This window comes from Pundamilia nyererei, unplaced genomic scaffold (assembly GCF_000239375.1).
Source record: "Pundamilia nyererei isolate P.nyererei 1_Seehausen unplaced genomic scaffold, PunNye1.0 scaffold00073, whole genome shotgun sequence".
Taxonomy (NCBI): Eukaryota; Metazoa; Chordata; class Actinopteri; order Cichliformes; family Cichlidae; genus Pundamilia; species Pundamilia nyererei.
Window position 1 is genome coordinate 26,469 of NW_005187474.1, and position 13,476 is coordinate 39,944.

Below are 13,476 nucleotides of genomic sequence, written 5' to 3' on the forward strand. Positions count from 1 at the left end.
CCTCTCGGTGCGAATCAGAATCACTCGATAGAGCTCCAGCCCGCCGCCCTCCTGCTGAACAAGTAGAAGCTGCTGAAGCAGACACAAACTGGATAAAAGCGCTCAGGGAAGCTGCATCCCATGCTCAAAGCGAACAAGTGAACCCAGTGGATGCCTTAAGGTAAACGAAAGAGCGTGTGCTTATTTAAAATGATCATATGAGCCAAATATGTTAAGAACTGCAGATCAGAGCAGCACAGTCAGAACCTCACAGTGATACAGATGTATCATGTTGCATGTTAAAGCTCAGCGTGAAAAGGCAAAGAAAATAGAAAGAGGAAAGGAACGAATTATGAACTGGACAAACAGCTACATTTTTTTTTGTGTCTTTTACCAAAGATTTCTGGCATTTTGTTCCCCTAACTTAGCATTCAAGTAGCACCATGTTCAAGGCTTGTTTGAAGGGATATTACAGAGAGCAGTGTGACAATGAATATGAATGAGGAGGTAAACACAGAGCTGCACTTTGTATTAACTCGAGCTCGGGTCAGATGACTGTGCCTGTTGGAGTCTAATGGAAGTAATGCAGCTTTTATATTCAAAGAGTGACATCAGCCGTGACATCGTCCCTGGTCCCCGGGGCAAGAATGAGCCTTTCTTACACAAAACACACTGCTCAACACAATACAACAACATACCTAGAGCACTTCACCCACACACATCCTCTTGCTCACACACACACATTTTTGATTTGTGAGTAATTCCTTGAGCATGTGCTATAAACTAAACAACAAACCCTCCACCCTCTTCTCTTCTTCTGTTGTTTTTTTCTCAGACCCTTTCCATCTCTGGAGTCTCCTCAACAAGAGTTTCTCACTCCGACTGAGGAGATAGCAGCTCCCGTGAGACAGGAGAAGACCCCACCACCAGAACTAGCAGCGGAGGAGACAGCAGAGATCCCACCTGTGAATCTTGTGAAGAAGCCAGTAGACCTTCCCAGACCTTTAAAAAAGGCAGGAGATCTCCTAGAATCAGCACATGAGATAGCAGAGCTTTCCAAACCACCGCAGAGTATAAAAGTAGAAGAAGAAGAAACGACAAAGGCAGAGCTTCCAGAAGCAGCCAAGAAAGAAGAAGAAGAGCATCCAGATGAGGTTCAAGAACCAAAAAGGAAGCAAGTTACTTCAACAGAAGTAGTGAATGAGGAACAGGCAAGAGAAAGGACAGATGAGATCCCAGAACCAACAGCTAATGATAGTGAGCTCGTAGAACCAGCAAAGTATGAAGAACCAGAAACAACAAAGCCGACTACAGAGTCCCCACAGTCAGAGGAGAAGCCGGTCAGCGAGCTGCCAGTGGAGCTAGTGGAAAAACCTTTAGACATCCAGCCCGTGGAGCCAGCTGAAGTCCTAGCTGAGGAAACTGCAGCGACAGAGGCTGTTCAGGATCCGGCTGCAGAGCTACGGGACAGTGGGTGAGTGTTTTTACTGTCTGTATCACATGCTTGTCATATTTTGAATTGATGCCCACAGTTTCCAGTGGAAACACATTTCACCGCTTTAAGTAAAACAGCCAACTAATGTTTCCTTAGAAACTCCTTTAACCAACAGACTCGCTCTTCTTCACACCGAATTCGGGGTCTGGATTCAAGAAAAGACGTCCATTTAACCCCCAGCTGAACTGAAGTTTTTGTGGTTTAGTGATTTCCCAACTGGAGATCATTTATAATTCAAACAAAGGAGATTTTGTCATAACATTTCCTTTGTACTGATCTATCAGATGCATTTCATTGGAGCGAACATGTGTGTAAAATAGGGAGCTTTGGGGGACATGTGCTTTACAGGTCAGCTGTGCGTGCCTCACATTTAAAACTGATTTCCGTGTGCTTGGAAAACAACCTTGGTGGATTTGTTTTGGCTTTCAGACACTTCAACGGTGTCTGGGTGACTGTTCTGTCTACAGAGGTTTAACAGTGCCTACGAACTAATAAGAATCTCAGATGTATACTGGTTTATATGTAGTTGTTGAAATTTCCAAGTTAAATAAGCGCTGTAAAGCAGTGTATCAGTCAGTGTTAATGTAAGCATTTCAGCAGCACAAGTTGGACTGACTAATTCCTTTAGCGAAAAGCCAGATTTCTCACTAGAATTAGGTAAAAGCGCAATGCTTTTCCATTTACCTCTCCGTGGGATCCATCCCTTTTCGGCCTATCTTCATTAACTCAAATTCCCTTATTTGTCACTGTCTCCGACCACATGCCGTGGAGCCATCCCACATGCCAGATTAGCACTTGCTGCCTGTCAGTCTCAACACTTGTCCCATCACTGCTGTTGGATCCACACAGCATTGTTCAGAGCAGGAAAAAGGAAGAATGTTATTTCCCTGAGGTTTCATCAAAAGATACAGTTACTGTTGCGTACATGTGCCACAGAAACAAACGTGACAGCATATGATATATGATATGATACGCGTGTGTGTGTGTGTCTGTGTGTACATTGTGTTTTTTTTCTCTCCGCCCCCGAAGGCTGTCCGAGCTGTCAGTCCTACTCAGTCTGTGCGGCTTTGTGAACTGAAGCTTGTAGTGGGAGGAATTTGGGCAGGCACTCAGCCCCACTGAAGTCATTTGCACAGACCAGACAGAGTGGAACAAAAGCCAGGGTTCAGAGAAACACTCGAGCATGTGCTGCGGTGCGAGTTTGTTTGACAGAGTTAGTCCGAGAGTCAAAGAGAGAGGAGAGGAGGACTGGGACGTGCGGTCATCGGCTCCGCTGTTTTGGAGTTCAGGTCATTTCCATCGCTTACTGTAATTACTGTAACCTCTGAAGTCGTGTGATGGCTGAAATCTGGGTGAGTTGACAAACAGTAGCTCTGGTAGTTTTATGTGTGCATGTGTGTGCGTGTTTGCGTACGTCCTTCCAGGTGGATGCAGCAGATGGTCTGTAGGTAACTAGTTCTAATTATGCTCTGCCTCTGCTGACCTCACCAGATGGGTGGAGGGGAGGGAAGAGCAGAGAGAGACGAAGGGAAGAGAAGGCTTTTCCAGAACTGAGTTGTGAAATGAAAGGTGCACCTCCTCCCATGTTAAAAGAAAAAACAGGTTAGAACACGTTACGCTTCCTTGGAAATCTCCTCAGTAATGGTAAAGATCAACACTAACAATCAAAGTTGTCCATAAATCCAGTCTAAATCATGGCTCTGTGATTTAATAAATGTTTTTGGGTCTTCCAGGAAACATTGAGGGCTCGTGACTGCATTACATAAAAGTATCATATAAATTTTTTTTTTCTAAAAAGCAGCACAGCTAGTTTTTTTCTGTTGAGGAACGCAGGAAAACAGCTGTGACTCTTTAGCCCAGAATGTGGGATATTTCTCAAAACAGAGGTAGAATGTCCTATAACCCACATTGTACTGTAAATAGATGTGTTGCCATGGTAATAGTAGGTTCATTTGCCTGTGCCGGCACAAGTGGAGTAAAAAAAAACCCACTTTCATGCCTGCCTAATAATACTTTAAGCTCAGCATTGGCTAATGATTATGAAACGCGCATTCGTGTGTTCTTAAACAGTCATCCTTATAAACACTCATTAAACACACTCTCTGGACTTTGTGTCTTGTTATTTCTTGTTGGTCGCTTTCAACTTGTGTGCGTGTGTTTGGCGTGAATGCTGTAGTTGGCAAAGTCATGAGCATGGGCGTTAGAGGATCGGTGCTTGTTTCTGAGAATTGTCATATCTGTGCTCTCTTTGAACTGCCCGTGAGGTGCCTTTGAGTAATGCGCACAGCTGAATTACTTACAGTAAACTCTGTATTGAGCAGACTCCAGGTGTTAATGCCAACAGTAGAACTAAGCTGTTTGATGTCTGGCTGTAAATGAGCACATGTGCTCCATCTAATTTGTTCATCCCACTCTGGAAGGAGAAGCCTCTGTTACTTCATGCACGTTGGATCTGGAGGCAGAACCCGGCTGGAAATCGCCAGCTGTTAACCTGAGCGGGTCAGCTGATATTAGCTACATTTAGAAGGCAGCGAGTCAGAAAATACAAAATGTTTTTGTCTTCATGTCCCCCAGGACCGCTTTTGTCCATCTTCGGAGGCAGCGGTGAGCTTTATGACACTTCTATGCTTCTATTTTCAAACTGCATGTGCCAAGTTGGCCGCAGATGCTGGCACATGTATAGCTTTGGCCTTCTGGTGTAAGTTTCTAATTGTGGGTAAAAAAAAAAAGAGGAATGGGACCAAATTAAAAACAGAAAAAAATCTGATTTGAACTCAGAGAACATTAAAAATCATGTATGCAGTGGCCTTGCATCAATTAGAAAATTCCCTGCTTTGTAGTGGAATGATAATAACCACATTGTTAAATGTAACCTGTAACTTGCTGCGCCCTTAAGAAAAGCACACACCCTCATTAAATGCTATTAAGTTCAGGCTTTGCTGCGGAGAGAGAGGGCGAATAACTGAGCTCTGTTTCAGTCTGACACGAGCTGGCAGGGGCATTTAAAAAGTGCAGCTCAGCAGATGGTTGAGCGTAAGCACACGATACATGTGCTTTACTTTATGGAGGCATTGTGAAGCTCTATTTTCCAGAAGCGACTACTGGGATATTTTTAGCACTAAACAGGAGGCATGCCCCAAGTGGGGAACAGCTGCAAGGGCGTCCATCGCCTTGCCTGTCAGATTAGAAGAGCCTACCACTCCTGATAAGCAGGGCCTGGATCAGTGCCAAATCCACTCCACCAGGTGGCCGATGATGACAGAGCCGCACTCCCTCAAATGGGCTACTTCTCAGTAGGGCAAGCATGGACTATCGTGTAAGGGGAGCGATGAGAGAGGTGACAAAACGTTCTTAGGATGGTTGGAGCGAGTCTTCTGTTTTTCAAGTCGCTGCTAGGTTTAAGTGATGGCACAGAACAGAGCGATCCTCCTTACATTTACTCTGCTCTGTGGTGAGTTTACTTCATGGGCCATTTGGATGGGAATTTGGAGAAAAACTGAGTGGGAACTCCAAATTTCCAAATTTCTCCAAACTTGGCTTTCTTGTTTTGGTCTGTTTGTTGATGTTTTGTGTTCCCTCCCATGCAGGCCCTCCCTCGGTGACAAAGTAGAGAGCGGTCACCTGGCCCCCGCCTCTCCTCAACCACTACCCTCCGATCACCACCTCCTTCCTACTCACTTCCGAGACACCGCAGAGTTCCCTACCTCCGTCCCCACACTTCCAGAGGGTCACACACTTGAAGCCCTACCGACCCCGCCTGCATCCCCCTGTCCTCCTCACCCAGCCCCTGCCTCCCCTCCTGCATCTTCTGCTGACCCCTGTGAGGATGTTTACCCCGCTTCTGCACCCTGCCATATCCCTTTAAGGTATGAACATGTGGCTGCTCCTGAACCTCTTCATCTTTTTGGCACTTGTAAAAAGGTGATGTGACTGTGTGTTCTCATTCAGTCCTTGACGTAGATTTGCTGACACTTGTCTCTTTAGCGTGCTTCACAAAAAGTAGTCTTCTCCTTATCCTGTTAACTGTCATTAGGTTCAGGTCAAATTACAGCATTAAACTGACATCTGGCACACTTGATTAACAAGTCTTGATTCTTAGAGGTACTAAACAGAAAACTAGTCAAAATCAATCATCTATGCTGTTTAAATATTCAAATCTAAAGGACTATTTTAGCATTGTGGTTAATATTCTTATTTAGTTTCTAGCTGATTGTATAGAGACATCTGTTCAAGTAAACAGCAGGCAGGTGGTTTTGTTACTTTAGCATAAAGACGTGAGATGGGGGAAAGAAGCTACCTGTCCAAATATAAAAATCTGTCTTTGTATATCTTTGTGTGCTTGAATATGTCTTTGGTGGCTGCACACTTTTTTCCAGTGAGAAGTAGACGCACATCAAAAAAGACACTATTATCCTTCGTGCAAACCAAGAAAAAAAAGATAAAATGTGTTGTTTTTTCTTGTGATTGGGGAGAACTGGGTTATATTTTGTGTCTTCGGGCTAAGTTAAGCTAACTAGCTACAAGCTCCTGCTTCATATTTACTATGAAGGTGGCATCAGTCATATCTAATGGTCAGCAAGAAAGCATTAGGTGTGTTTGCTTAAATATTGATTTATTCCTATATGAAAAATTGTGACATATATTTCCTGACAGTGCTGGCCATATATAGATAAATGATACACAGCATTGTTGACATTTTCTATATAAAGAACCACAGCTATGTGAACACCCAGTCTCATTACACCACTGACAAAATTACAGTATACCATTGCTATGCATGTCCACCACATGGACTCAAAGAAAATAAGATTTGCAAAATGTGAACTTAGTGGTCATGGAAAGCCAAATGCATACTGTATAATTGTGGCTTGTTAATGGTGAAAATAGCAGAAACACCAAGACAAAATGTACCTATTGATGCTCAAACATTCTGCAGTTTTTACTATTGCAGTGCAGTCTAACCAAGTAGTCCTTTAATGTGGTATAGCACATATCTTGACCTTTAACTGGCTGTTTCAACTTAAGAAACATTATTTTTCTCACTGAATTACTTGACACTGTGATTACTATTTTATTGTTTCAAGTATAGTTTATTCATTTAAACATTCCCCCCGCAGCCGCTTTTGGCCTTTGCAACTGTATCATAGACTTTATTATATTAGAAGGAATGACTCAGCCACTTTCCCTGTTGCAGTGTCATTTACCACCAGCAGAGGGTTTGCAGAGTCCAGTCTTCATGTTGTGTTGCCAGACTGTGTCTGCACTCTGCCGTCTGGATGCTGCATTAACCTGGAGCACACATGAATACACCTCAGCTCTCCTGTGCCAGATTATGCACATATGCTCAATTAGAGCAAATGACCAAACCTGTTTTCTGCACATTTGGTTGTGGCAGATGTAAACTGTGTGACTGTTCAGCTTTGTGAGCATACCCCTCACTAAGAGTTGATTTTGAGAATGCAAGGCGAGCATATTGATGCTACATTATTTATATCTGAGAGGCCTGTTAGATAGAACTGGAGAGGAGTGGAGCACCAGTGCGGCAACATTGACTGAATATTCTGATTGGATGCTCGAGTTTCTCATTTATCTGCACGCACAGCAACAGTGCCAGTGCGGCTGTATATATAAATTTAATCTGTAGATTGCGTTTTGAGTTATGTGCACTGCAAAAACACCTCTTAAACACAGATTACTATAGTATTAGAGTGCATGTGCCACACCCTCTCTGCTCCTAGACATTAATTTGACTTATACACTGGGCAGTATTAAAACTATTTTTAATTGAAAATTGACCTTTATAGCTATGAGGTAATGAAAATGCCAATACGTCAAAAAACAAAAACAAACTTATATTTTGTCCCTTTTTCATAAATGACTCATTGATTTTCAAGAGTAATAATTATATCACATTGAGATGAATGCAACTGAGCCAAAATAAATATTCTGAATAATTAATCCGTTAAAGACTCCCACACATCTTAGAGACATGCTTTTTTGTGTGAAGTAAGTTCCTGACAGCTGACGGGATTCTGGCAAAAGCCCTCAAAACAAAAGCTCCTCCCATGCTGTTACATTAATTGGCAATTCATGCATTTCAGAATATGGACAAAGCAAGATTATAGGATTTAAACAACTCACGCTCTTCTTTGAAATGTGTTTGTGGCAAATGTGTTCTCGCCGCTATTTTACGTGACCACATGACTGTAATCAGGATACTAGACTGATGGCTATCTCAGCTCCAATTTAACAGCTTCTTTTTCATTTTGAGGTGCTCCACTTACTCTCCTGCTCTCGTCTTTTACTTAAACAAAAAGAAATCCCACTGAATCTCAAGGTGTGGTGGAGGAGTGTACTGTAAGTGCCAACTCGAGGAGTCAGTCCCACAAGTGATTAATGGGAGGAATGCAGGTTTTTCTTGGCATATAAGAATTAAAGCTTGAGACTACTCTGCTCAGTCAGCAGCTCTAAGGCAGGAGGATCAGAGGAGCATCTGTCGTCATCTAAAGTCAAGATTCCTGTAAGATGTATCCTAGAACTTCTTGATTTAATGGAACGAAAGCATAGCTATTCCAGTCTCCCTGTACTTAGGAGTTACACTACAAACATGAACAAATGCGGAGTTAGTGTCCCATTTTCGATTATTGCCACAGCTTTGTCACTGGTAACATATTTGTCGGTGACCCCTCGTGCACAGTGGATGGGAGCGTTGTGACCCGGAGGTGAACACTCCAATCAGGAGGCGAACTCTCAGTACAGCTTTGATTTGCAGTGACCCAGTGACCCATGGAAGCAAAAAGCCCCCTACTGCTGACAGAGCCATGGATCGTTCTACAGCTCACTGCTGAGGGGTGTCTATAATTTGCCGAATTTTTGTGGTCTCTTATGAAGTTTTTTTTTTGGTGCCACATTATTCGATATATAATTGGTTTTGTTTGTTTTTTAACTTTGAGACTTTACTTGCTCTCAATGTGGACCCGCTACACTGAAGTTCCTTTCATAATGAAGCTTTCTACATCATAAAATTCTAGTTATGCTTTAAATGATTATTTTCCAACATGTCCTGCATTCTTCTAATCATATTTAATGCAGACAAAGCTGTATGTTGTGGATTTTTAATACACCTAAAGTTCATTTTGAAAGGACTTCAACAGGGCTATATATACATATGTATATTGTATATATGGATTGTGATGACCTGATTCTTCTTGAGTGGCGTTATGAATTTTTCAGATAAATCTGCCAGAGCTATATCTTCCAGTGCCTGAGTCTGCTGAATTTTTCATTTCTTCATTTTTTTCAGCGTGCAGTCGAAGCTCAAGTTTAAGGCCAGGCCCTTAAAGCTGCGACAAAAGGTGGATGTTTATGTCAGACATTCAATATGACAGGAACATGTACTCCACAAACAGCACTGCCCTAGATACTACAGCCTGTATATGGAATCATCTAGAACTTGTATGTGCTGAAGTCTCAAAAGGAGTAGAAAAAGAATAGAAATAACATCTTCTTTTGTTTTTTTACTTAATTTCTCTGCACAGAGATTAGTTTCCATTTTCCAGATGTGCTAGGCTCTCTCCTCTTTTTTTGGTTTTACCTTGTGTGTCGACCATGTTCACCATGCTTCTGTCTTTGTGTAAAGCCTCTCCACTCTTCAGATGAAACATCACATATTATTCTAAGTGCAATAAAAGACCTAGTGAAGGTTCCACATAATGCCAGATGGGGAGACTTGTCTATACATGCTCCCACCCAGCACACCCAGTCTCCACCCACTTTCATGTTGCCCCCCTTCCAAAGCATCCAATCTTGGGGGAACACTGGGCGATCAATATTTTTTAGAAGGGGTCTGTGTTGTGAGTTGTGGGTTTTGAGTTTGCTTGTCCCCTCGGGTCGTGGAATATCGATTGTCATGCCCATCAGAGTCTCAGATCACATCGATATTCTTTGTGAAAATCAGGGTTAATGGACTCCCATGTTTACATGCAAACACTTCCCCCTTTCAAACGCTGTGTTAGGTTTTGGGGGCGGAATTGGAGATTCCCCATTTCATTGTGTTTTTTTTGTCCTCCCAGGCAAAGATAAGATACCTGATACCTCAATACAGCAACTCACTGTGACTACCAGTCCCTCGGGCTCATGTTATTGTAGTGAGTCCTCAATTCCTCACTTTCCCATGAGTCTACAATGGATTTATTCTTCTCGTATTTCCAGTGCCTCTCTTTCCTATTGCTCATTGACAGTCAGTAGGAAATATATTGTTTCTACTCTTATTTCCAGGGCAATGAACATTCTTTGTATGTCACACAGAAATGCATTAAAAAAAATTTCTTTGTTTTTATAATTTGTGTTTTTTTTCATAGAGGCACTGTTCGACTGTCTTCAAGGGAAGACTATAATGGAGCTGAAGTTGAATAACACACATTCACACTCACGCATAGTTTCTCAGAGTCTATTGTTTACCCCGTGCATCACTCTGGTTGGCTAAGCCGAGTGCTGGAAGCTTCCATTGTGTGAAAAGGAGGCACAAAAATGACATTTTCACTATGCAGCTCATTGCACGAGTCAGAGGGACCCTGGCAGGAGAGAGCCAAATTTGCAAGGTGCTGGTAATGCGGGAGTGAGGGACGAACAGAGTGAAGGGGAAAGCGTCTCTTAATCAGACTGGATTTGGGGGGAGAAACTGGTATTGTTTGGCTCCCCCATAGTTGCAGTAGCAGATGAAAAAAAAAAAGAAAAGCTGCTTGTCTTTTTAAAGGCACAGGAGGCTGGTGTGAGGGGAGAGAGTGAAGGAAAGAGGGGGGAGGAGGCAGCGAGAGCAGCAACACCGCTCAGCGATCTCAGCAACCAAAGAGACAAGAGGCACCTCTGAGAGACTTGCATGAAAACAGGATTACACTTACATCCTTTTTGTTTTGGTTCATTCCCTCTTTTGCATCCTGCTCTTGGATATTTTGTTCCCTCCTGTAGCTTTATTTAACGCCAGATGTGAAGCAGGAACATTCCCCGTCTGTAGAGGTGTAGAGGATCGGGGATGATGTGCATAAAGTGAGGAGCCCTTAATCATCCCGTGTTTTGCTCCTGATGCGAGAAGCTCGCTCATCCTCTGCACTGCAGCACTGTACGCTCAGCCAGCCTCCGGTACAGGCTCCCTGCCTGTCTGCTCTGCAAGGATCACCATCAAAAGGAGGAAGGAGTTTTGGGGGTAGCAGGTGGATGTGGAGGGTGGCCGGAGAACAGGAAGAGGCAGGGGGGGGGCAGGGGTGCTGAGCTAGTTGAGGATGGGAGCCAACGAGTCCATGGAGCAAGGACAGAGTCCCTGTCCCTCTCAAGAACACATGTGAGTGAACTTAACTTTAACTCTTGCATCGCTGCTCAGTGTGGCGTCTGAAGATGTTCAGAGGTGTGATCAAACCCATTAACAAGGAGAACAACATCATAGATCCATTGAGAACTGAGGTGTACTGACATGTGGTGTGTTTGTTTTCTATGAATTCATGGCTTTGCCTTAGTCTTTCATGCCACACGAATGCTCAGTGTGCCGTCACTTGTGACTATAGGTGCATACAGGGCTGATTGTTGGTTATGTCACTGATACGGCTGAGAGATGAAGGCTGAAGACAATCCCTGTGGCTCACTTTTTTGTTTCCCTCCTCTGTTGTTGTTGTTTTTGAAACCTTCCCACTTCAGCCTATTAGCTCTTCCCTATGCATTCTGCCCACAAAACCTTTCCAGCCTGTAACGCTCCAGTGTAGCCAGCTGAGGATGCCAGTATTGTTTTGTTGTTTGCTATTGTGATGTCAACAAGGATGAGGAAATCGGAGCACGTGCGCATGCAAATGCACATCGTTTTACCTGCGACTACAGTACGGATGAGACCTGGCTCAGCGGAGCCAGAATACAGTGCAGCAAGTACTGTTGGGAAGCTGGTGGGGTGATGTTTCGTTCTCTGGGAAGGAGGACGCGTCTGACGGGCTGGGAGTGGGACGTGGTGACTGTGTTGAAATAGAACACGCTGCATGTGTGTGTGGCTGCGTGTGTGGGGTGGGAGGGAGTTACCACGGGAATATCAGTGGATGAGAGAAAGGGAGTTAGAGGGAGCGAGACAGAGCAAGAGTGCTCCACTTTGCTTTGTTTTATTTATAACTCAGACACACTACTGCGCCCGGGGGAGCAACAGAGGAGAGAGATCAGGGAAATGGACTGAACGCTGGTGTTTGTGTGCTGTAGAAATTAAAGATTAATGGCATAATAAAGTCATTTTTCATCTTAAAGTCCTACAAAGTCTAGGCCTCGGAGGACTGGATACTCTTGTATTAATATTCACAACTCACTGCTGTGAGCTTTTATCACAGGCTAGCTGTAATAAAAGTCAGCAGCTATTTTTCTTAAAGGTGTGCAGAGCTGTCCCAACCATTAACAGTACGACTTCTACTTTACTCCATCAGTTGTGGAACACTGTTTAAGGCACTAATAAGAAGCTTTCACACATCAAAACATTATATGTTACTAATCGGAGTGTAAGAAAAAAGACCAAATTACTGACTTTTAGTTCTTTTCAGTAACATTTTATTTTAAAATGTAAAACAAGAGTCCAAGCTCTTTAATCATTAGTTATTATTAATCTCTGGTTCTCATGTCCTGTCTTTCTCCCTTCATCCTTAACTGATTATACCAGATGGCTGCTTCTTCCTGAGCCTGGTTCTGCTGGAGGTTTCTTCCTATTAAAAGGGAGTTTTTTCTTTCCACTGTCGCCAAGTACTTGCTCATAGGGTGCCGTCTGATTTTGGGGGTTTCCTGTCTATTACTGTAGTGTCGTTACCTTACAGTATAAATCATCTAGAGGTGACAGTTTTTGTGATTTGCTGCTATGTAAATAAAATTGAATTTAACTGAATGAGGACTGGGGCATTGTCTCTCGCCTACCTTTGCTTTCCAAGGTAGGAGAACGAACCAAGCATCTGATCTCATAATCCAAATGGAGAGAGATGTTGCAGCCCCCTACTTGCCAATCGCCTGCTTTACTGGCGTCAGCCTGGCCTGTTGCCTTTTAATGCGCCATCTGCTTACAGTCATTGGTCAGATTAGGCTAAGTGTGGTATTACTCATAAAGATTATATTAGCCTGACATTCTATCTTAATGGCTTCCTTGTTCTGAGACTTTGGACAAATGACCCCAGATTACAGGTGATCGCTGATCAGAGTTGACGTCAGCCTGGATGGAGATGAGAGACGAAAACTTCAAACCATCTGCTGTTTGAGAGATTATTTTGATAGTGCAGGTTCAGTAATCATTTGCAGATGTCATAGTTGTTTGTTTTTTTTCCACTGTAAATCCTCTGCAGGCTGCTCCCTGTTAATCCCATCCTAGAAACTGTGCACGTGCTTTTGTAAAACGAAAATAGGTTGTAGCGTACAGTGGCTATGATGCAATATTTCATATTCAGACTCATTCATCAGTAGGATAAATGTGTCGGAGCTCCCTCTGTTGGCCTTAAACTATCTAGGACAGGCATAGTATGCCTCTATATTTCATTATGATGCCATATTTTCCTCTTCCTTCTCTGTTCCTAGTATAGATCAAAACACAGCGTTACCTTATTAGAAAAGACACTTTGTAAAAGTTGTGCCTTTTTCATTATCCATTTTCTTTGGTGATAATTAGTTTGTCACTCATAATTGCTATGAAGCATCCAACAGATTAAGATAAAGATTATTGCTACTGCTACTTTACGCTGTTCTTTCCCTTTTTGTTGGGGGGGAAGTAGGTTCTTTGTTGGCCAAAATGCTAAAAGCAAATCACAAATCTGCCCGATGCTGAAACCCGTGCATAGCTGAGAGTGGAAAAAAAATCGCTGGATCAGGAGCAGAAAACAAAGATGTAATGAATTGTAGAGGTTTAGCTTTGGGGGTGTATGACAGTCAAGATTTGATGGAGGGAGTGTGCAGCAGCTAATCCTTTAAGGCTAATCAAACAGCAGCTTGGAGACCATCAGCCTGCCTCT

The 13,476-nt window shown here is 43.1% G+C and overlaps 1 protein-coding gene across 7 annotated transcripts in view; it reads left to right on the plus strand.

The window, feature by feature from the left end:
* Window positions 1-13,476, plus strand: part of tacc2 (transforming, acidic coiled-coil containing protein 2) — a 47,496-nt gene that overhangs the window by 16,496 nt on the left and 17,524 nt on the right. For all 7 annotated transcript variants that reach the window (XM_005737029.1, XM_005737031.1, XM_005737032.1 and 4 more), the window contains exons 3-4: window positions 815-1,453; window positions 5,062-5,340. In XM_005737029.1, coding sequence (XP_005737086.1) covers window positions 815-1,453; window positions 5,062-5,340 — 918 coding nt within the window. The remainder of the gene's footprint in view (window positions 1-814; window positions 1,454-5,061; window positions 5,341-13,476) is intronic.